Source organism: Hemitrygon akajei, chromosome 3 (assembly GCF_048418815.1).
Source record: "Hemitrygon akajei chromosome 3, sHemAka1.3, whole genome shotgun sequence".
Taxonomy (NCBI): Eukaryota; Metazoa; Chordata; class Chondrichthyes; order Myliobatiformes; family Dasyatidae; genus Hemitrygon; species Hemitrygon akajei.
In genome coordinates this window covers 162,955,031-162,980,458 of record NC_133126.1, presented here as the reverse complement: position 1 = coordinate 162,980,458, position 25,428 = coordinate 162,955,031, and the positions used below count along the sequence as shown (strand labels likewise).

Here is a 25,428-nt window from a genome sequence, read left to right as displayed (position 1 = left end):
GATGATTAGACAAATGATAAACACATTATGACTTGGTGATGCAAAGAAAATTATCTAAACTTCTCCATTTGTAAACCAACCGTTGTAAAAGTATCATGGGGTATTTTAAAACAAATTTGGAATGGCTGTAAAAATTGAACTGAAGCCAAGATTTTGATCTCCACACTGAACCTGAGGTTAGTTTCCAGACCCAATGTGCAGATTGCGTCTTTTCAGCATAGGTGGCCATGCGCAGTAAAGGTTCCAAAATTCGCCTTTCCTCACGTCAGGCTGCAGACAATCACATGAAATCAAAAATAACTTCAACAGAATTACATAATAGAACTAAACCCGGTCGCTGCTGGTTCTTGCACTCCACGCAAGCGGCAGGAAAAATCCCATGTGCCCACCTCAGTACTGAATTCCACAGTTTCGCAACCCTGACCAATGGCAAGTTTATTTTGCTCGCCAGCAGATGTTTGCCGGATTCAGGCTGTACCTTACACGTCTAGAAGAGAAGTTAGGTATAACTAACTAACTGACGAAAATCTGACCAGTAAGTTGGATGAAAGTACGAAAACTAGTGCCATATGTTCGATATAACATGTCCCATCGAAAGATCTATGACTGAAACAGGTTTATTTGACAGAATTTGCAGAATTAAATGGCAAGCTCTTGCTTTAATAAGTTACAGCGAAGGAAAGCAGTGCAAACGGCAGGCATCACTAATTGCAGCTGTGGGATTGTGGAGAACGCAACAACCATGCTCTACCGCTCCTTGGATCCTTCCACCCATTCCAAGTTTCCCCAGTATATTAAACCTATGGGTTACTCTGTGGAACAAATGCCGAGATGTGCTTTACACTGCTATTAAATCCCACGGAGACTAGCGTGCAGCTATCTGCAGTGCTGAAATGAACTAAAGTTTTCTTAAAAGGACTTGGGAAGGAAGACTGTTCCAATCTGTTAAATGTTAAAAGTATCCACTTAGCTTCGAGATGTACTTGCTTCATATAAGCGGGAACGTATTTGATCTCTTCGCTTGACGTCGCGGAAATTTGGTGAGATCACGAAGTTTGTCGAGATGTCACTCTGTTTCAGATATGCAGAACAATTTAATAACCGGAAGTCTCACAACTTATTATAAGTGATAAGATTAAAATCGTCTTCTTAATTTTCAACGCAAAAGACAAATTCCTGTGAAATTTGGGACTCTTGCTATCTCGCACATTATATAAATGGAAAACAGATTCAGACAAGCGGGATCAAGGCATGTAAGAGAAGAGGAAAATAGAACTCGCTGGTTATGGATTTAAATAGTAAGTACCAGGAAAAAGTTTGTACGGTTAAGCTGGTATTTCTCTTTTTGCTGTTGTTGATGGAGTAGCATTCAGAAAATTGCATTTTGTTAATTAGTTCGTTCAATTAATGCACCGCAGAGGAAACTCATGGATTTCATTTGGATCTTGCAATGCTTTTGGGCTTGTCCGGAGATTGCACGGTGCAAAGAATGAATATACTATAAAAACCAACAACTGAAAGTGCATCAAGGGCTACTAACTGTCCCTTATAATTTGATTTGCAGGACTTTTGCTCCTCGTAACATGCCTAGTACAGACCAGACTTGCAAAGATGATACTGTTACGCCCTCTATGTGATAGTCGCGTAATGGACCGATATATCAGGGAAGCGAAAGACCTATTGAAGGCATCGGTAAGAGTACTTACTACAAATCTCTGCACTGAGCTGTACGTTATATTTAATGTTATCAATGACAGAACCGCTACTCCAATGTCCCAAGTGCTTTCTAAAAGAAAAGAACCCATTGCAGCTAACAATACTGGTGCGAAAGCAAAAGGGTGTGAAATCAAGGCAAGCTGTCATGTGCCACGTGTTGTACCGACAGTGAACTTTCAGCAGCTTTGTAGTGGGTTTACGTTAGACTGTGGAGTTTTAAACGTCCGATGCTTAAAACAATTGGAAAGGGGGCAACGTGTGATTTTTCTCCCCCCCCCCCAAGGATATGATGGGTAATCCGGGAACTCTTGCATTTGAACAAACGAAACTTAGATAAATAAACGCGAGCGCTGTGATTGTTGGAAAAGCACAGGGGCTCGACATTCCTTTGCTCAAACGTAATTGCCAAAATAAATATGATTTTTAAGTGCCTGTAAAATATATGAAATGTTAGAAATGGCCAGCTGCTAAAATGCGAACCAGGTGAGGGAAGAAAGAAATATGTGGGATAAGACACGTCCCCAGATTAAGGGAATTCAAGATGTGCCTGGGGGAGACAAAGGAGGGGGGGGGGGGGGTCAGACCAATATATGCATTCAGCTCTTTTAAAACACTCTTCCAACTTAGTTTCGCAATTTCATCTTTCCATTTGTTGGTGTGTGTTTTTATTTATTGCGTTTTAAGTTCTGTACGTCGCGGAAGCATCTGTCAGAACTGAGTCAGACACATCTGCTAGCTCAGCAATATTTGTGCAGTTTAACAGCCTTATCGCCAGTTCCCGCCTTTTCCGTTTTTACATTTTTGTGCATGTTTTATGTGGAATTATTTCTAGCTTATAAGTAAGTTGCCTTCATAGGCTCTTTCGTGTTGCTGACCCGTGTCGGGGTCAGTGGGATCAGCGGCAGCCGCTCCCAGGTACATCAGCAAGCAAAGATAGCGAATGCCTCCGGATTTTTATCCAGCCTCTATCTCAACTGGCACCAATGACAACGATTACCTTTTTTGTTTTCGCTGCTTGTGAGAACTAATCTATATTACAACTATCTGCTGGAGGAATTTAGCGGGTGCAACAGCATATCCGAGAGGAAAGGAACTGTCGACATTTAGGGTGAAAACCCTGCACCTATTTTACACTACATTGGTGGTACTTTCGGAGTCCTCAGTAACAAAAAAAAGATAAATGGTGGAAATATGAAATAACGGCAGAAAACATTGAATATTTTCATCAGCAATATCTACGGAGGGGGAAACCGCTGAAGTTGTCCTGGGTCCTGTACAGGCAATTAAATCAGACAGCCTATGAAGTGAACTCATCTGTAATATTATGGAACAGACATGTGCAGGAGTGTCCCCAAACCCTTATTTAAAAAATTTTGGTTTAAGGAGAGGGGAGGATCTTCATTCAGTGGCTACTTTAGTAGGTACACCTGCTCCTTAATGCAAATACTTTATCAGCAACTCAGTAGATAGATAGATAGATAGATAGATAGATAGATAGATAGATACTTTATTCATCCCCATGGGGAAATTCAACTTTTTTTTCCAATGTCCCATACACTTGTTGTAGCAAAACTAATAACATACAATACTTAGTAAAAAATATGATATGCATCTAAATCACTATCTCAAAAAGCATTAATAATAGCTTTTAAAAAGTTCTTAAGTCCTGGCGGTTGAATTGTAAAGCCTAATGGCATTGGGGAGTATTGACCTCTTCATCCTGTCTGAGGAGCATTGCATCGATAGTAACCTGTCGCTGAAACTGCTTCTCTGTCTCTGGATGGTGCTATGTAGAGGATGTTCAGAGTTTTCCATAATTGACCGTAGCCTACTCAGCGCCCTTCGCTCAGCTACCGATGTTAAACTCTCCAGTACTTTGCCCACGACAGAGCCCGCCTTCCTTACCAGCTTATTAAGACGTGAGGCGTCCCTCTTCTTAATGCTTCCTCCCCAACACGCCACCACAAAGAAGAGGGCGCTCTCCACAACTGACCTATAGAACATCTTCAGCATCTCACTACAGACATTGAATGACGCCAACCTTCTAAGGAAGTACAGTCGACTCTGTGCCTTCCTGCACAAGGCATCTGTGTTGGCAGTCCAGTCTAGCTTCTCGACTAACTGTACTCTCAGATACTTGTAGGTCTTAACCTGCTCCACACATTCTCCATTAATGATCACTGGCTCCATATGAGGCCTAGATCTCCTAAAGTCCACCACCATCTCCTTGGTCTTGGTGATATTGAGACGCAGGTAGTTTGAGTTGCACCATATCACAAAGTCCTGTATCATTTTCCTATACTCCTCCTCCTGTCCATTCCTGACACACCCCACTATGGCCGTGTCATCAGCGAACTTCTGCACATGGCAGGACTCCGAGTTATATTGGAAGTCTGATGTGTACAGGGTGAACAGGACCGGAGAGAGTACGGTTCCCTGCGGCACTCCTGTGCCGCTGACCACCGTGTCAGACCTACAGTCTCCCAACCGCACATACTGAGGTCTATCTGTCAAGTAGTCCACTATCCAATCCACCATGTGAGAGTCTACTCCCATCTCCGTTAGTTTGTGCCTTAAGATCTTGGGCTGGATGGTGTTAAAGGCACTAGAGAAGTCAAGGAATGTAATCCTCACAGCACAACTGGCCCCATCTAGGTGAGAGAGTGATTTGTGCAGCAAATACATGATAGCATCCTCCACTCCCACCTTCTCCTTATACGCAAACTGAAGAGGATCCTGGGCGTGCCTGGTTTGTGGCCTCAGATTCTGTATTATCAGCCATAAATTATGTACTTTTATCAGTACATAAAAGTATGTAAACCTGGTCAAGTTGACCAGGTGGACAAGTTGCTGTCCAGACCAAACGTCAGAATGGGGATAAATGTGACCTAAATAACTTTGACGGTAGGTAGATTGTTCATCCAGGATAGGGTTGTATCTCAGAAACTGCTGATCTTCTGAGATTTTCACACACAAGTCTCCAGAGTTTACAGAGAATGGTGTGAAAAACACACCAAAAAAACATCAAGTAAGCTGCAGTTCTGTGGCTGAAAATACCTTGTTAATGAGAGAGGTCAGAGGAGAATGGCCAGACTGATTCAAGCTGACAGGAAGGTGACAGTAACTCAGATAACCTCGTGTTACAACAGTGGTCCCTCTCCCTGAATGCACAGCATATCGAACCTTGAAATGGATGGGCTACTGCAGCAGAAGACCACAAACAGGAAGTACCCAATAAAGTGGGCACTGAGTGCATGTCTCTATTTGGCACCCCACAACTCAGTTTCCAATCAAGAACCTCCAATTAGAACTGGTAAAGACGACAGATTTGGAGCAGAAATTTGACCTTGGTCACCTGCATTAAACAGACTGAGACAGCAGACTTTATATCAGAATAAGGAGGTAGCAGGGAAATCAAACAAATATTTTAGGTCTGTGTTAAAAATATTGGAAAGCAACAGATCTAGAGTGCACAAGAAACTGAAAGTAGTTAGCACTGACATTGAAGAAATTAATCAGACCAAATGGCCAATAAATCTCCCGGACCTGATGACCTACATCCCATGGTTTTGGGGGTTTTGAAGGAGATGGCTATGAAGATAGCAGATTCACTGAATACCATTTTCCACGATTCCATTTTTCTAGAATGTCCCCACAGTTAAGGAGATAACAAATGTAACCCTGTATTTTATTAAAGGAAGGAGAGGAAACAGAGAGTTATCAAGCAGATAGCTTCACATTACTGCTAAAGAATAAAGAAGAGAATCTGTTATCACAGGGGTGTTGATGGAGCTGATATGTGTGGGTCAGGAGAAATGGTGGAACAGATGAAGGAAAATATGGAGGGGGTAATGGGGCTGTTAGATTTTTAGATAATAAGGGAATGAAGAATTATGAATCGAGTGCAGGAGAGAGGAGTTGAGGTGAAAGGTCACCATGATCTTTCTGAATGGTGAAGCACACATGATAGGCCAACTTCTCTACTTCTGCTTTTATTGTTTCTGCTGTTATTATTCTTAGGAAATGGAGCTCAAAGATGCCCATTTTTACAATGCATTTATAGCACGGCCCTAAAGGGAAATTCTGCCTCTGTTTTTAAACATGTACAAAGCCAAGGTAAATGAAAAGGGGGTTGGGAGAGGGGACAAACAAGTGCTTGTTATAAAGTGGAATGCAGGGGTGATCAAGTTACAAACAGGAGCAGTAATGGGATTAATAAAGAAATAAATGATAGACTCATAATGATGTAAATAGTTACAGCAAAAACCATCACCGACACCTTTTGTCAAAGAACTGGGTTGTGACCTAAAAATGTGATATTGTTCCTGACATTCTCAACCAAAATAGAGGCATAGACGTGCTAACCTGTTTCAGTGTCCTTGCACTAGAGGGAAGAATGTCAGCTAGACTTTACTAGAGCTTGCTATCTACTCATAAAAATAGAAAACATTGGAAACACTGACAACTGATAAAGGGGTTTCAACAAGAAACATTTTAACTCTTTCCACACATGCTGCCTGATGTGCTGTATTTCCAGCATGTACTGTAAACCATTTGAAGATCAGTTCTGAATTTTCCCACCCTACCTGGATAGATGATCATTATTCATTTTTCTGGGTTTCTATGTGTATGTTACAATCAGAGAATTGGACAGAGCAGAATAATCTTCCAGAATGAATCCTACTCTATGGAATGAAAAAAATCTGAATGTTCATACTTGAGTTGGATTTACTGATACTCAAGGAATTTAGCCAATGTTTTTTCCCCTTAGAGCCAATGTTCTTAAAATCGAACATCAAAAAACATTTAATTAAGATCCTATGAATGGACAAAATGGTTGAGTAAATTTACTCCCAACTTTACAACTTGCTTTCTCGAGTAGCTATTTGTGCTACACTTTTCAAACAATGTTGTGAGTATAGAATATAAACTGATCATACATGCAAAAGAATTATGCACTTCAAATGGCCCCCAGAATGAAAATACTCATATGTTCCCCTCAGAGCTAGCTTGAGCTGGAATTCAAGAAATTCACATCAGACTGGTGGAAAATGTCTGAAATAAATCACAGTCAGATTTTGGCTGGATTGAAACTCAAGATATCATATGCACGGGAGCTAAATTAATACCTTCTGCATATTTAGGGTAGTCCCTGAGAGTAAATGAGTGGGAACTGCTTATCCAGTCTGTACAGTTGAAAGTATAACTAGAGGAATGAGTTGACTATTTGAGAATTGCAGACAAAGCTATCCAAACTTTTACTGATGTCAGGGTAAATGATTGACGGAGACCATTTCAAGCCAAAGGAATGTGCTTCTGTTCCTCTTGCAGTGAAGGAATCAAGTAAATATCACAAGACAACAGTCTTTAACATGTTCCACTTGTGTGGCTGTTATAGGCCAGTTGCTATTTTTGAGAATGGTTCCTCTATTCAGTAATGCAATGCAATCTGGATGGAAATCCAGATAAAATGCAATAAACTTGGATATCCTTCAGTGTGGGAAAAGGAAATAGGCCATATATCTGTTATTCATTGCTCTACAGCATGCCTTGTTGGCATTGTAAATGTATTCAGCATAATAAATGAAGATAGATTCTGGACACAGGAGACTGCAGATGCTGAAGTCTGGAGCAACACACAATTTGCTGGAGAAACTCAGCAGGCCAAGCAGGATCTGTGAGGGGAAAGGAATGGTTGATGTTTTAGGTCAACACTCTGCGTCAGGACTACGAGCAGAGAGGGGGAGTGATGAAACAAGAACCTGAAGTGATTGGTGGATGGAGGAGGGGAGGAAGCTGATAGGCAGGTCAAGCCATGTAGGGGACAGGGAGGGGAAGTGGTGGAGTGGTGAGATAGAGGTAGGTGGATGATCGACAGAGTTAGACAAGAAAAGGAGTAGGCTGGGCTTGTGAAGGCAGCAGCTTGATCATGATAATCATGGACACAAGGACCACCGGTGCTGGAATCTGAAAAGGAAGGGAGATGACAATGGGGTTCTCTAAGGAAGAAATGAATGGCAGATGGGAACATAACCTGTTCGCAGAAGGGGGAGAGGGAAGATATCTGTGGGTGAACTATCTGGTAGATAGAATCAAGAGGCAGAGAGTGAACCTCTGCCTTCCCTCCCCAAACGTAACTCCAAGTCTGTTTTTCTGCTTGCCTCCATCATCCACCTGTCTTTGGCTCCTAACTCCACCCCTCCTCCTCAACCCTTCCCTACCTGGCTTGACCCGCCCGTCATCCTTCACACTTTTCAGTTCACCGATCTCTTGGGGTTCCCATCTCACCAGCACACCCCCTCTCTTCCTTATACTGGCTACTCCCCTCTCCACTCTCAGGGTTGCAGGCCTTTAACATGAAATGTCGACTATCCCTCTCCCCCATTGTGTTCCTCCAGCAGTTTACAGATTCTGGGATTCCCTGTGTTGTCCCCATGCTGCTCATAAATGAGAAATGATCCTTGAGTTAAATACCTGGAGGCATTCAGTTATTCTCTGAACTTAAGCAGAGCATTAGACAGCTTCAGAATGAGACAGGAATACAGGAAGGAAGCTGATATTAAAAAATGTTCCTGAACTTTAAGGAAACAGAAGTCACAAAATAAAACCTGGTTTTCAGTTACATAATGCGAGATGTGAAAAAAAACACTCGTATTTAAGAGACAATGCAATGAATGTCACATTTCTATAAAATTTTCCAGTCATACCTTCATAAAATTAGATTACTATTATGATTTTAAGAAATGATGATCAGAAAGCAACAAATGTATATTTTTGTAAATATGGTAGTTCCTATCTTGGTCATTAAATACCTGAAATGAGGCTAGGACTTGCCAGTACTAGTGAACAGATGACAAAGGGACAATCTGCCAACTGCTGCTTTAGAAGCATATTACAATATTTACTTTAAATGGAAAAAGAAAAATTGCTCTGATAAAGCACTCAACTTGAAACAATCTATATTTCCAATGCAAAATCGTTTTAATCTGCTGAATTCCCTGAAATGCAGAATGCCTATTTTCCAGGAGCTCACTGCTAGTAAAAGGGCACAAATCCAAAAGGTGCTGCAAGCTGAAGAGAGCCATCGCATTATTAAAGCCACTACATTACAGTGCTTTGTGGCTGCTGTGCACAAACCACATCCAGATTGCCTGTAGCCTCAAAATTTCCAGCTAGTTAAAAAAGTGGCATTTTCCTTTTATAGCCTCCTTGCCATTGCTAACATTTCCATTGAGCAGATCTAAACTGAGGGGTTTTGAGTACAAATATGTTGGCTCTCTAAATGCAGATGAGCTTTGCTTGAGACTGATAACTAAAGCAATACCTGATTTGACAGGTCTCCAATGCAGTGGACCAGCTCATCCAACTCATCAAGCATTGAAAGCTTTGGCCCTGCCGCTCAACCATTCCAGGATTGGTGGCCTCCAATTTTCCTGCTCATTGGTCTTTAGACCATAAGATATAGGAGCAGAAATAGGCCATTCAGCCCATTGAGTCTGCTCCACCATTCAATCATGGGCTGATCCAATTCTTCCAGTTTAGACCACTACTGGGGCTTGCCATCTGCCCATCTGTTTTTGGGTTCCCAACTCAACTGTTTCTGCAGCACATGTCAGGAGCTAAACCAGCTATATTTCTGGTTTGAACTGCATATGAATTAAAGATGATATTCAATCAGATAAATCACCCCAGAGATCTAATTTAATATCACAATTAAATATTTGGGAAACTGTTTGAAAAACAATTAAATGTTTATGCAGTTGAAAGTTGTTGTCATCCCCTTCACCCTGGAAAAAATATGCTAACTGGTTTTAACAGATTATCACAATTAATAAAGTACATTTAATTTTCCTGCATTCATGCCTATTTTCCCACAAATCAACTGTCTTTTTTAAATTCATTCTTCAATTTATTTTGGAGGCTAGTGATAATCGAAAATGTAGGAAAATGATTGAGATGCAAGGAGATGTAATTCTATGGGCCTTTGAATGCTTGACTGACAAAATGTGGTCTGCTTTTGGGCAACTAATGGAAGTTTAAGAGCAACACTAAAGGGTGATGATATTTTTATGGCACTGATATGAATATTGGTCTTTAGGGCAGAGTATTATAACAAGACTATGGAACCAAACTCCTGGAAGGGAACAAGTGCTTTGGAGATGAACAGAATGAGAAAAAAGGGAAAACAGTTTATTTTTACAGATTTGCACGTAACATTCAGTGTGGGGAGCATGGATTTACACAAGCAACCCTCTGTTATTTTTCCAGAATAACTTAGTCAGCCTTTCTGTTTTGTCTTTTCTTTCAGTGTAACCAAAGATTTCAATTTCCTAATGCAATTCCTCTTCCAAGAACTGGTCTTAATCTGCGAGCATGGAGGTCCAAAAGTGTAAGTACCCCTGTTCAGTAAAGATATCACATTTAATCTATGGCTTTTAAAACAATTACTTAACTCCTGAGAACTTCTAGCAGGACCTAATTGGAGATGCCAAATTGTTAATATTTTGATGCAGAAATTTGAAGGATGGCACAGATACTCTTCCTTAACATTAATTGTGCAATTTTATAAAGGTATAAAATAAAGGATTTCTTAATCACTTTCCCAAAACAAGCTAAAATTATAGTTGTTCAATTACTTTTCGACTATATGTAATTGAAAATGACAGCTAAGGGAAAAAAGGTAACAAATTTTGTCATAATATTAACTGCTTTTCTTTTCCTAACACTTTTCCTCTATTTTCTGTATTTTTGGTCTTATTACTTCTTCTCCCAGTTAGAGTATGTTTAGTCTTTCCATTGTCATCACCTTCCATCTCACCAGCCTTCACACTCAATGGACCATTCTCCACAATTTCAGTTACCTCCAATACAATTCCACCACCGTTCAGGTCTTCTCTTCTTATTAACTTCCAGCATTCTGAAGGAACTATTCCCTCCATGACTCCTATTGCCATGGTTCCATCTCAACCACACCCTTTTCCATCGATTGTAAGGATGCCCTTTTACCTCATTCCTTCTTACATCCAGGGACCAACTCTCCTGCAATGTGAAGCAGAAATTCACTTTAGTTAGTGTGTTGTATTCCATGCCCACTGTGTGGTCCACAATGGAGAAAGCAAACACAGCTTGGATGAAGAAAGAATACAACATCTTCTGATTCATTTTATGTTACAGCCCTCATGACTTAATATTGAATATAACTATTTCAGATAACCACCCTTGGCTTTCTGTCAGATGTGAATGTATGTCTCTGTTTCAATTTACATAAAACTTAGAACACTACAACACAGTGCAGATCACTCAGCCCACAAAGTTGTGCCAACCTTTTAACCTACTCCAAGATCTAATACTTCCCTCCCACATGGTCCTCAATTTTTCTTTTATCATGTGCCTACGTATCTAAGAGTCCCTTTTATCTCCCTATTAGATCTGCCTCTACCACCACTCCTGGCAATGCGTTCCACACACACACACTCTGTGTAAAATAACGACTTCTGACACCCTATACTTTCCTCCAATCAAAATGTGTTCACTTTTTCTTCCAGTCTCCAACAGCTATTTTTTAAAAGTGACTGTTACTTTGTCATGCACCCTGACACCCCGACAATTGTCAGCTCACTCCTTCCTCTCTCTGCTACTCAACAATCTTATTTTATCAATTTGTACAGTCATTCACCAGTCATTCTGACTCGGCTCACCACCAATATGTGTTTCTCCTGACTGCTCCCATCAGCCTCTGGTTTTGATGCCTATTTGTACAGTTACTCTAAATGCTGCAGTATTTTAATGCAAGTAACAATAGCAAGTCATTTCTTTTTCTAGTTAGTTTCCTTCAGGTGGATTAAATCTAAATAACACTTCACTGCGGGGAGGTAAGTAGCTTTCAGTATTGCGGAGTGTATAGTTGTATTGTGTTTATGGTTCAGATATCATTATATAATTTTACATTAAAACACACAACCTTTTAGAGGAACACCAATCTGGAATCAACAGTGCTATAATTATGTACTTCCACTGGGCATCACATTAGCCTGATTACTGCCAAAACCTGCTAACAGGCAAGGCACAAATAGAACAGCACAGTATTTTTGAGCCAGGATAATTACACTGTGTACCTATAAACTGTAATGTGAACTTGAGTCTAGATGTCTCTTAAACAGTGTTTTTATATTATTTTCTTTTATAGAAACATATGAAAAATGAAGAAATCAAGGCAGGCCTAATCATGCTTTCTAATGCAACGCGGACAGCAAAACATTTTATCACGAATAATTCTACAGAACCTCTCTTAGATAAGATTTACAGGAATACTAGAACTTTCATCCACATACTACAACTGATGGATGTGCCGGTAAGATGTTAAGTCAGCAATTCATAAACGCAAGAGATTTTGCAGATGTTGGAAATCTTGAGACACACACACACACACACACACACACACACACACACACACACACACACACACTCACACTCACTCACACACACACACACACACACACACACACACACACACACACACACACACACACACACACACACACACACACACACAATTTGAGGATCTCAGCAAGTCGAGCAACATCAGAAAGAGAATTAACAGTCAGTGTTTTGGGCTGAGACTCTTCATCAGGACTGGAAAGGAAGGGGGAAGAAGCCAGAATAACAAGATGGGGGGGGGGGGGGAAGAGTACAAGCTGGCAGGTGATTGGTGAAACCAGTTGACTGAGAAGGTGAGGGGGGATGAAATAAGAAGCAGGAAGGTAATGGGTAGAAGAAGTAAAGGGCTGAAGAATAAGGAAGCTGTTAGGAGGGCATAGTGATCATGGGAGAAAGGGAGGAAGGAGGGCCACCAGAGGGAGGTGATGGGTAAAGAAGGGGTGAGAGGGGAGCCAGAATGGGAGATGAAAAAAGAGAGAAGCAAAAGGAGGGAGACATTTCTAGAAGTTAGAGAAATTGAGCCATCAGGTTGGAAGCTACCCAGACATACTATGAACTGTTGCTTCCTGAACCTAAGTGTGGTCTCATCGTGGCAGTAAAGGTGGTTGTGGACCAAAATGTCTGAATGGTGATGGGAAGTTGAATTGAAATGGGTGGCCAATGCAATATCCTGTGGTGGACAGAGCAAAGTGCTTGATGAAGCAGTCCCCCAAACTGCACCGCAGTTCACCTGGGAGCACCAGCTATCGAAGATAACCTCAGCAGACTCGCAGGTGAAGTGTTGCCTCACCTGGAAGGACTGTATAAGGCCTAAATGGTGATTAGGGAGGAGGTGCAGGGGTAGGTGTAGCACTTATCACATTTGCAGGATAAGTGCCAGGAGGGAGACCAGTGGAGAGGGACAAGTGGACAAGGGAGTCATGTAAGAGTGATAGACAATAGGTGCAGAAGTAGACCATTTGGCCCTTCGAGCCTGCACCGCCATTCTGAGATCGTGGCTGATCATCTACTATCAATACCCGGTTCTTGCCTTGTCCCCATATCCCTTGATTCCCCTATCCATAAGATACCTATCTAGCTCCTTCTTGCAAGCATCCAGAGAATTGGCCTCCACTGCCTTCCGAGGCAGTGCATTCCACACCCCCACAACTCTCTGGGAGAAGAAGTTTTTCCTTAACTCTGTCCTAAATGACCTACCCCTTATTCTCAAACCATGCCCTCTGGTACTGGACTCTCCCAGCATCTGGAACATATTTCCTGCCTCTATCTTGTCCAATCCCTTAATAATCTTATATGTTTCAATCAGATCCCCTCTCAATCTCCTTAATTCCAGCGTGTACAAGCCCAGTCTCTCTAACCTCTCTGCGTAAGACAGTCCGGACATCCCAAGAATTAACCTTGTGAATCTACGCTGCACTTCCTCTACAGCCAGGATGTCTTTCCCTAACCCTGGAGACCAAAACTGTACCCAATACTCCAGGTGTGGTCTCACCAGGGCCCTGTACAAATGCAAAAGGATTTCCTTGCTCTTGTACTCAATTCCCTTTGTAATAAAGGCCAACATTCCATTAGCCTTCTTCACTGCCTGCTGCACTTGCTCATTCACCTTCAGTGACTGATGAACAAGGACTCCGAGATCTCTTTGTATTTCTCCCTTACATAACTCTACACTGTTCAGATAATAATCTGCCTTCCTGTTCTTACTCCCAAAGTGGATAACCTCACACTTATTCACATTAAACATCATCTGCCAAGTATCTGCCCATTCACTCAGCCTATCCAAGTCACCCTGAATTCTCCTAACATCCTCATCACATGTCACACTGCCACCCAGTTTAGTATCATCAGCAAACTTGCTGATGTTATTCTCAATGTCTTCATCTAAATCGTTGATGTAAATCATAAACCTTGGTTCACTACAAACCTGTTCGCTACGAGGGGTGATGGAACAAAGAGAACCAGGGGTACAAATGCAGGTTGTTGGAAGTGGCATCACATAAGACCATAAAATATAGGAGCAGAATTAGGCCATTCGTCCCAGTGAGTCTGCTCCACCATTCAATCATGCCTGATTTATTATACTTCTCAACCCTTTCTCCTGTCTTCTCCCTGTAACCCTTGACACACTTATTAATTGAGAACCTATCCATCTCCACTTTAAATATACCCAATTATTTGGGCTCCACAGCCCTCTGTGGCAATTAATTTCACCGATTTTCCACTTGCTGGCTAAAGAAGTTTCTCCTCAGCTCTGTTCTAAAGGGATGTCCTTGTATTCTGAGGCTGTGTCATCTGGTCCTAGGCTCTCCTTTTTTTGGAAACATCATCTCCACACCCACTTTATCTAGGCTTTCAATATTCAATAGATTACATTGAGATTCCCCTTCATTTCTCTAAATGCCGACGAGAACAGGCCCAGAGCCATCAAACATTTTTCATATGTTAACCTTTCATTCCTGCAGTCATTCTTGTAAATCTCCTCTGGACCCTTTCCAATGCCAGCACATCCTTTCTTTGATACGGGGTCCAAAACTGCTCACAATACTCCAAGTGCGGTCTGACCAGTGCATTATAAAGCCTTAGCATTATATGCTTGCTTTTATATTCTAGTCCTCTTGAAATGAATGCTAAAACTCCATTTACCTTTCTTACTGCTGGCTCAACTTTAGGGAATACTGAACAAGGAGTCCCAAGTCCCTTTGCACCTCTGATTTCTGAATTTACTCCCCAAGAACAGATTGTGTTGAGCCCACTAATGAAAAGGCAATTCTGGACTGGGTGTTGTGCAATGAACCAGATTTGATTAGTTGCTTCAGGTAAAGGAACCCTGAGGAGGCAGTGATCATAATATGATAGGATTCACACTGCATTTTGAGAGGGATAAGCTAAATTTTTGAGTAAAGGCAACTATAAAGGCATGAGAGAGGAGCTGGCCAAAGCTGATTGGAAGGAGACACTGGCAGAGATGAATAGCAATGTCTGGAGTTTCTGGGAGTAATTTAGGAAGCAAGAAGAAGGAGTATTCTAAACGGAAGATGACTAACCATGACTAACAAGGGAAATCAAAGACAGCAAAAAAAGCAAAAGAGAGGGAGAACAATATAGCAAAAATTTGTGGGAAGTTGGAGGATTGGGGAGCTTTTAAAAACCAACAGAAGACAACTAAAAAAGCAATAAGGAGAAGAGATGAAATGTGAAGATTAGCTAGCAAATGATATAAAAGTGGACAGCAAATGTTTTCCACTCAGTAAGAGTGAATGTCAGACTGTTGGAAAATGACACTGGAGAGGTGGTAATGAGGAAAAAAGAAATGGTGGAAGAACTTAATAATTCAGACACCAGCAGCATGTATGAAATTTGAGAGTGTCAGGGGACAGAAGTGAATGTAGCTGCTATTATGATGGAGAAGATGCTAGGGGAGCTGAAAGATCTGAAGATTCATATCCCTCTATTCCCTTCCTATCCATATATCTGACAAATGTTTTTTATACATTGTGATTTTCCCTGACTCTTCCAACTCCTCTGACAGCTGATTTCATCTATCCACCACACTCTGTGGGAACAATTTGCCCCTCAGATTTTTTTACAAATATATCCTCTTTCATTTTAAGCCCATGTCCTCTTACTTTGAATTCCTCAACTGTTTCCATCTTCCTCAGGGACAACTCCTTCCTTGACTTCCTGATCTATTCATTCCCTATGACCAACTCCTCTCTGACTCCGGGAGATGCAACACTTTACTTACACCTTGTTCCTGACCACCATTCTGACATCTAAACAGCCTTCCCAGGGAGGACAAAGATTCACATGCACCTCCTCCAGCATCTATTGCATTCATTACTACCATTATGGCTTCTTCTACACCAGCGAGGTCAAGTGCAGAAGAGTTGATTTGCAGAGCAGATCTCATGGACTCTGTCTGTACTTCTCGCTGCCTCAGTAATGCAGCCAGCATAATCAAATACCTCACCTACCCTGGACATTCTGTCTCCTTTCCCCTCCCATAAGACAGAAGATACAAAAGCCTGAAAGCACATACCATTAGGCTCAAGGACAGATTCTAGTCTGCTGTTATAAGACTATTGAATGGTTTCCTAGTACTCTCTGCTCTCAGTTCCAATACAGAGTCTTGAACAAAAACATCAGCAGTTGCTAAATGGCTAAATGGAGCATGGTGACTCTTTTTAAGTTGCTCTCTGCAGATCTATTTATTCCTTCTATTTACCAGTACATCATCGATTCTCATTAGAAAGGTATATACACTGAGAGCTAAGCATCTCTGTTTTCAACTCCTAATATATATTTACTACAAGTATAGAAAAGAAAATCATACCTATCAAAGTGCACAATGACACCGTGCAAGATTTAGAGAACTTACAAAAAGTGTAGTAGAATTTCAGACAAAAACAGCTCAATTTTCTTTCTTTATAACTTCTCCAGAGTATTTTTGTTTCCGTTCTTTTCAGAAATCTGAAGTAATTATGGGCTAAATTATTTTTCTGAAAGCTGTTATAAATCCTTTTAAGTGCTATTAGATACAAATATTACTTTACTACTAAAAGCCTACTTTAGAAACAAAGCAGCCAGACAATATGCCTAACTATTCAAAACCCTAGAGGGTCATTAATCCAGCTGAGGATGTAGAGCAATTTTTAAGTACTTTTGCAAAAATTTCTTAATTTCTGAACCCTAGCATATTCTCCAGTGACAGATATTTTTATTAAAATGATGAAAACCAGGATAACTAAAAATTGTGATTTGCATTTTTCCCAACATACTGCATTTTTATATTTAACATTGCTTTTAAATCAGAGTAGTTGTTTATAGTGATAGAGACATCAGTACCAGTGTGCTATGTATAAAATCATTAACACTTTTATGCATTGTGATGAAGAAGAAATTCTTGATTGCTTGAATTGAATACACAAATTAATTGCCCATCTACTTCCAAAATTTGGTTAAATTGATGTGAATTGTACTTTTGAAACAGTGTACAATGTGCAGCTGCTATTTTGTTCATGGTTAGCACACATAGCAGAGGCTGAATATATATATATATATATACTGTATATCTACTGCTTTCATGAAGTCACCAACTTAGTTAAACAAAAAGTTCATTCTCTTGTTACAACAGCATAAAAAACTTGCAAGAAAATACAACAAACAGTAACTCCTGAGCCAAAGTTTTCAAAGGACTTACTGAAATTTTACCAGAGCGAACAGAGAGATTAAGTGTAGAATTCAAATTTATCATTTGAAGTAAAATTTATCACCTGTGAAATAGTTTTCTTAATTTAACACTGGAATATGCACATTCTGCATTATTCACAACAAAGCAAAACTTTTGTATATCATATAATTATGAAGTAAAAGAACACTCTAGATTACTTGCTTCCACGTTCTAATAATCTTAATTTATGTTTACTGATACCATGCCGATTAAGTGAGTGAATTAGGATTGTCGACTCTGGCAAGGGGGATGTTAATAATACTCCAGCACTTTGCCTAGGAGGTGAAATTTGATGCAGTTCAAACCACCAGGTGGGACTGGACAAGAGGCCCAACTCTGGGGCTCTTTTATTACTATTACTATTGTGTAGGATGTGAACAGAAACTCCAGCCTATCCCTGGAGAGATAGTGAGAAACCACTATGAAGATGGCTGTGCTTCATTACACCACCAGCACGATTAGCAAAGAACGGAAATATGTCAGTTGATCCAAACTGTCTGCAAATTGCTTTCAGTCAAATTGATAATTTGAAATTATCTTTTGATTTGTGATCAAACTTCCCAGTGCCAGAGTGATTAATTTGCCAATAACTGCCTTGTAAGAATGCAAATGATTTTTAGTTAACTAACCCAACCCAGGTTTTTGCTCCTGATCCATATTCAGTTAAACCCAAAGGTTGTTAATGTGTGAACATTGAGTGAAGTCAATATACAATGAGGACACTTGGCCCAGTGCATTCCTGTCTAGCGTTAGTAAAGAAAGTTTGCTTGGCTGAGGAAAGAGAAAGCTGCTGTTAGTCACAGAAGAGTGCATCATTGTGTGCTATTAGTTTCTGAAAAAAATGGGTATTAAAAATGAAAATGTTCAAGCATGTTAACAGATGTGATCCAGAAGGACAGATATTATTAAAACTCCACATTGGTCTTTCAGAATTTAAGGTGTATAGTGGGAACTATGATCTTGTTTTTCAGCATATGAGATGTTGTCTAACAGAAAAAAAGGATTCCAGATGGACATATAAACAAAATGATAGAAGTACTGTGGTACTTAATATTGTTGTGAATTCAGTCCCATATAACTTGATTTATTTCTAATACAGTTAATAGGTTGACTTGCATTGGCAGTGGCTCCAAAAAGAATCCTGGCATTCAGCTGTTCTCGGCTAAGTCCCGAACTTACACAGACCCACCGTAACTGTAGGCCATGCTGAATGACAGATGCCAGCACATGGCAGCTGTGCCAATGGGCACTTAGAGTACAAAAATGGAACCAGATCAGCATAGTTCCTCAACATCAGAATCCAGGCTCAACATCAGAATTGAATTTCCGTTAATTTGAGTGCAATGAAATTTCCATTCACTCTGAAAAGCTATTTAAATTTATGTTAAATATTTTTCATTACTTTGTAGTAATATAATATGTTTTCATTAACCCTAATGTCATTATTTTTGATAAACATTTAATTATCCTTTGAATTATTTAAAGCAATTGTTACTATTTTAAGTGCTTCTACAAATCGGAGAAATTTAAGTGATTTTACAGTTATTGTAATTTTTTCAGATTGTGCCCCATCGAAGGCAGGCAAGGTATCTGCCAGGAACAGGGCTTGAGTGGTGACTCCCATGGTTAACCTTCCACTGAGACCATCACACCTTCGAGCTGTGTTAGTCTCAGCAACACATATACATCCATGAAGTTGACCAAATACAATGTAACTTGCTTTACTGTTAACACAATAATTCAGGTAGAAATTAATCCTTAATCAATATTATGAAATTAACTATATAGTGGCCACTCAAAATTAGTCATATTGAGCAGTGGAAACAAATTTCAGAAGTAGCTGTTACTATACCGATCATTTAATAATACCAGCCTAGAATGAATTTCAAGGTGAAACTTGCTCATATTGTGCAGTTTGTTATTTATTTGGCCATAGCAAATTAGTTTTGACAATCCAAGGTTAATTCACTTTTATGAGATTGCTTCATGAAAAGAGATTTCAATATTTCTCATGCATTTTCGGTGACATGTACGGAAGAAAATAGGCAGGAACATATGTTATACATTAAAATCATATTAAGCTATGTGTTGCCCCATCCTGATTGACAATTTTGTTTATCTAAAGAAAGTGACTAAAAATATGGTATTTTTACTGTTTTAGTTGGAATTCAGCTCTTTTATTTTCAATGGAATCAATTCAATTTCAGTCTGGAGATTTAATTCTGGAGAGACATGATAGTTTTAGCACATTCTCCCCAAACCATTATAAATCCTATAGGATATTGTTCAGTGTCAAAGGATCTGGTGGAAAATACTGGTGCTATTTCAACAAACCATTGCAAGTTATAAACCCGTGTTGTACCTTACAGGACACATCAAGCCAGGTTTATGAACATACAAAGCCATTAATGGGAAGAACTGTACAGAACGTATTATACACATACACCCGCCTGATGTGTGGAAAGATCAATATATTTTACCGGGAAATGGCAGAAGAATATTGCAAACAAAGAAGAAGGTGACAACAACCAGATTCCTGCATGTGCGTGTTCTGCACTTTGTGGAGTTCAGCACTGAAACTTTGAAGGTGCCAACAACCAGATTCCTGCATGTGTATATTCTGCACTTTGTGGAGTTCAGCACTGAAATTTTGACTATTGTGTGCAATTCAAGAGGAAGAAAATGCAAGTTCTGAATTTAGGAGAAGTTGCCAAATGCATGTTGCAATGCCAACAAATTCCAAGGCCTCACTTGGATGCACGAGTTTGTGGCTATAATACAAAACATGGAGACTATTTTACCCGATTTACTTTGGCAGTTTTCTATTCATTTTTATAGTTTGTAACCCTAATTACTTGTTACTGTCATTTTTTTTTTTGCAGAATTAGTGAACTTGCATCAATCTAATCCAAAACAACACTTTTGAAAATTATCAGTCAGAGTAATCCTTGTTGAGTCAGGTTGAGCATTATATTATACATAAAGCATTATTGATGCTTCGTAGGAAGAACTGCTGGGTTATTAATGATATACATACAACTTATGATGTTTGTCAAGTGCAATGGAATCACATACTATTTTAAAGACAAGTAAACTAAGATACATTCTTTCGAACTGGTCACATTTAATCAAAGTGGTCACAATTAGTTGGAGAATGCATGGAAACCATCAAAACTGATTTCTGTACGTTTAGCCCCCCCATCCAAATTTTTAGTTAAGTTGTCATTTCAGGTCAATACCTCTCACCTGATCCAAAGTACATTTTACAATTTGAGAACACTAAAATTTGAACTTCCAACCTTATTATCAAGCAGGGTTCCCAGCCTTTTTTATGCCATACACCCCACCACTAACTGAGGATTGGGAACCTCTGTTAACAGAGACAGCTGATGAAAGCTGTTAACCTGAAATGTTAACTCTGTTTCTGTCTCCACCGATGTTGTCTAATTGGATCAGTATTTCCAGAATGTTGTTTTTGTTTCAGATTTTCAACATTCAAAGTATAAGTTTCTGACTTTGAGGGTATGCTTTGTTTTTCTTTTATCTTTTCTAACTTGATCAAGCACAGCAAGGTGACCTATGCCATGTGTTATGGGACATATTTATTCTGGCAGATCGATACTATTGAGTTTGCCTTTAGAAATGTTTTTAGTGAAAGTGAAGGAAAAGCAATGAGGGAACAAGAGAGGTCAGAGAAGACTACATTCACCTGGCAACCTTCTTCCAACTGCCTATTAGGGGTAGAGGTACACCATCTAGGTGGCATGTTAGTGTAACAGCATGACACTATTACAATGCCAACAACCGGTTCAATCCCTGCTGCTGTCTGTAAGGAATTTGTACGTCCCCCCCTGCGACCATGTGGGTTTCCTCCCACATCCTAAAGATGTACAGATTAGGAGGTTAATTAGCCACATAGGTGTCGTTGGACAGCACAGGGTCATTGGGCCGAAAGGGCCTGTTACTGTGCTGTATCTCTAAATGAACTAAATTCTGTGGAGAGACAAATAGAATTAACATTTCAGGTCTGTGCCCTTTCATCAGATTTGATAAGAGAGATTAACAGATTTTTAGATGCATAGAGTTGGGGAGGGTAGAACAAAAGGGACGGTATACGATCTATGGAAACCGGGAGTTACAAAAGGGCGAGAGAGCCTAAAAGAGGTACAAATGTGGAACATTCATTTAACGTTATCAATGGAATTTGGAAGGAATGTCATTTCTATAAAAGTTTTCCAACATCAGTGGTGATTTTATGTTATATTTGGCTGACATTTTTACTTCTTAGAATGGTTCCAAACTGTTAGGAATATTAGCAGTCTTTGCAAAATGTATCATTGCTATTATTCCTTAACCAAGGCATTGCTTCAAATTTATACACCACTTTAAAGAATATCTTCAACTCAATTTTTCATCTTTCTCATCTGCTTCCATTCGTTGCCTGCCCAGAATATACAGGGAGATCACCCCAAATACAAATTAAGCTAAGGCTTCAAGATTATAGACACCCCCAATGAATGCACAATGAAAACTGAGCAAATGGGCAAATAGTTAGAATTGCCCTGGAGAATTGCTCACAAACAGTCCAGTTGCTCCCACAATCTTTGATTTTGATTTCTTCTTGAGACTAAATAGGATGATATTTACGAAACCATTTGAGCTGCTACATAGATATGATGATTAAACTATGATGAGATCATTGGGAGCTGAACTTGCATTCTGTCCAGTGGTGTGACTGAGAAAACCTTTGTGCCTTTTCCACCAGCTGAAGCAAGGTTGAAATAGAGTTGGAGTAAAAAGAAGCCCAGAGTGGTCAATTTGTAATTTTTTTCAAATTTCTTTGTGACGCAGAATGACAGGAGTGCTCTCTAGTCTTTCCAAGTCTCTTCTGTCTACAGAACCCTCTTTCTATCAGCTTATAGTGTCAAAAACTATTGCTTAAGTTTCCATGAATAACATTCTGTTGTCTGTTGTTACACACTAGCCCCTGGTCAAGAACTGTCTGCTACTTTGGGCAGACAACTGACTGGGCCAAGCAAAGTAACCCTGAAGAGTTAAAATCGCACAAGTATTTTATGGATGACTTTTGGGTGGTTTATTTCCCACCTGTCTGATTCCTATCCTGAGTTAAAATCCAAAATAAATTGCTTCTTCTCAGTCTCCTGGTGGGATGAGATGACTTCCAAATAGAAAGGAGTGTCCAAAATTCAGCACTCAGTCTCATCATTTTTTATTTGAATGTAACATTAAACTATATGTAAAATAAAAGTATGCTGAAGTTAAGAATAAGATTATGTTTTTAAATATAGGATGCAGTGTTTTGAAATAAATCATATTTGTTGTAAATTGGGCACAAGAAAGAAAACTTCTTTTTCTCAGGAAGAAAACTGACTCCTGCTGTTTACCCAGAATTCTGGCAATCACAATCCATTTGTGTAACAGTATTCTCCTCCTTCCTTGGCTTTTTACAATCTTGCAAAATCCCATGGGACAAAAGCAATGAGATCCAATATTTCTGTGGTGTTTTAGTCCATTTGCTCTGCTCCAATGAGAAAATAATCTTCAATTCAAGTGTATTTATAAAGTAAAATCCATCCAAAAAAACAGATTTACTGTTGAAATTCAGTCTTGCCAGTCCTTATGGAAAGTTTGGTTTACATCCAGCAAAATTACATTTTATTTGCATACATCTTCAATTATGATGTGGCTGAATTTTTAATTTCCATGAGTTTTATACAATATTATTCTTTTTACATTGCAAATGCCTTAAGGATAAAAACTGCATTATGAACAACACAAATTATTTCAAGTGCACAGCAGTGGAGAATAAGCAGTTCATTAAATGAAAAGTTCTTTATGGTATTACACAATCCTTTTTTAAAGATTGTTAAATAAAATTCTAAGAAAATGTGTTTATAATTATGTTGTTTAAGGGAAATTAAGACTAAGCTATCCCCATGGCTTCCAATTACTAGAGCAATGTCACATTGCAAAGGACAAAGAGAGAAAGAGCTGACATGAAAGTTATATTTTATGGTGTAATAAAATGCAAACCTCTTTCAATTCCTTTTGTTCCATTTCTTATCTGAATGTCTGTAAATTGAATTTACTGCTGTGGAGCAACATAAAGCTAGAAATGCAGAAGCATAACAATTATTTTTGCTAATTCAACTAGTTTTAATGTTGTTTTCAGAACTTCCCAAAGTCTTCAATGTTCAAAGTAAATTTATTATCTGAGTTCATTTCTGTCATCATACCCCGACATTCATTTTCTGGCAGGCCTTCACAGCAGACACAAAGAAACACAATAGAAGCATTGAAAAGCTACACATAAACAAAGGACAAACATCCAATTTGCATACGAAGACAGACTGTGAAATTACAAAAAGTGAATACTAATAAATAAATAATATTGAGAACGTGAGATAAAGAGTCCTTGAAAGTGAGTCCGTAGGCTGTGGAATAGTTAAGGAGCCTGATGGTTGAAATGTAATAACTGCTCCTGAACCTGGTGGTGTGGAACCAAAGGCTCCTGCACATCCTTCCCAAAGGCAGCAGTGAGAAGAAAGCAGTGCCTGTATGGTGGGGGTCCTTGATGATGCATGCTGCTTTCATGTGACAGCACTTGATGGAGATATGGGGAGGGCTTTTCCTATGATGGACTGGGCCGTATCCACTTTTTTTTGTAGGCTTCTCCATTTATGGGCATTGGTGTTTCCACACCAAGCTGTGGTGCAATCAGTCAGTATACTCTCCACTGCACATCTATAGAAGTCTGTCAAAGGCTTAAATGACATGCTGGGTGTGTGAGCCGTGCCTTCGTTTGTAATGGCACTTGCGAACTGGTCCCAGTACAGATCCTCTGAAATGATAACGCCAAGGAATTTAAAGTTACTGAACACTCTTCCTTCTAACCTGCGTGGGTGCACAGCCATGCAGCACAGCTGTAAAAATTTCCTGCTCAGAGCAATGATTGTTCTGTGCAGCTGGTAAAATAAAATTAGAGGGAGCGTTGTTACTGACCATCTCCACATGCGATCCCCTGATGAGGTCTGGCTCATGGACCTCTGGTTTCTTCCTCCTGTAGTCAATAATTTGGCTTTGTTGATGTTGAGTGTGAGTTTATTGTTGGGTCACCATTCAACCAGATTTTCAATCTCAGTCCTATATATGCCAATTTGTCACCACCGAGGATTCAAACAATAATGGTGGTATCATCAGGAAACTTGAATATGTCATTGGAGCTGTACTTAGCCTCATAGTCATTAGTATAAAGTGAGCAGAGCAGGGGGCTTGTGGTACATCTGTGCCAATGGAGATTGTGGAGGAGGTATTGTTGCCAATCTGAACTGACTGGGGTCTGCAAAAGAAGAAATCAAGGACCCAGTTGCACAAGGAGGTATCAAGGCCTAGGTCTTGGAGATAATTGACTAGTTTTGAGGGGACTTTACAGCTACTGACATACTTCTGAAATGTACTCATTGTTGGAGATACAGCTATATTCTACAAACTACAATGTATCAGTGACCAGATAATTGCTTAGAAATCAAACAGTGCTAGTAAATATGTTATACATAGTCCACCTACTGTATCCCCTCCCAGCTTCTTGTTTCATCCACCCTCCCCTGCCCACCCACTTTCACCTCACCAGTTCTCATCGATGTCCTGCCAGCTTGTACACCTTCCACCCCACCCTCCTCCCATCTTATTTTGTCTTCTGCCCCCCACTTCCATTCTAGTCCCAACAAGGGGTCTCAATCTGAAACGTCGACCGTTTATTCCCCTCCATAAATGCTGCCTGACTTGTTGAGTCCCTTCAGCATTTTGTGTGTGTTGCTCAAGATTTCAGGAATCGTCAGAACCTCTTGTGTTTATGCTATAAATAGTCAGCATGCAGAGGCTCAACCTGCCTTTTTTTTTTTGTTTGAGGGCCCACAGCTGCCAAATTTAACAGTAAAATGGTCTAAGATGATGTATTCTCCTGAGCATGGCTTACCCTAGGAAAAGTCTTCTCTTGTTAGTAATCCAGAGCTTAGGTGGAAGAT

The 25,428-nt window shown here is 39.8% G+C and overlaps 1 protein-coding gene across 1 annotated transcript; it reads left to right on the top strand.

Annotated features, from left to right (window-relative positions):
* The first annotated feature begins 501 nt into the window (after nucleotides 1-501).
* LOC140725576 (erythropoietin-like) lies at nucleotides 502-23,734 on the top strand. Its single transcript, XM_073041205.1, has 5 exons — nucleotides 502-1,298; nucleotides 1,565-1,692; nucleotides 10,025-10,105; nucleotides 11,903-12,067; nucleotides 19,753-23,734. Exons 1-5 carry the CDS (start codon nucleotides 1,286-1,288, stop codon nucleotides 19,903-19,905), a joined length of 540 nt encoding a protein of 179 aa, XP_072897306.1. The 5' UTR covers nucleotides 502-1,285; the 3' UTR covers nucleotides 19,906-23,734.
* Nucleotides 23,735-25,428: the final 1,694 nt, after the last annotated feature.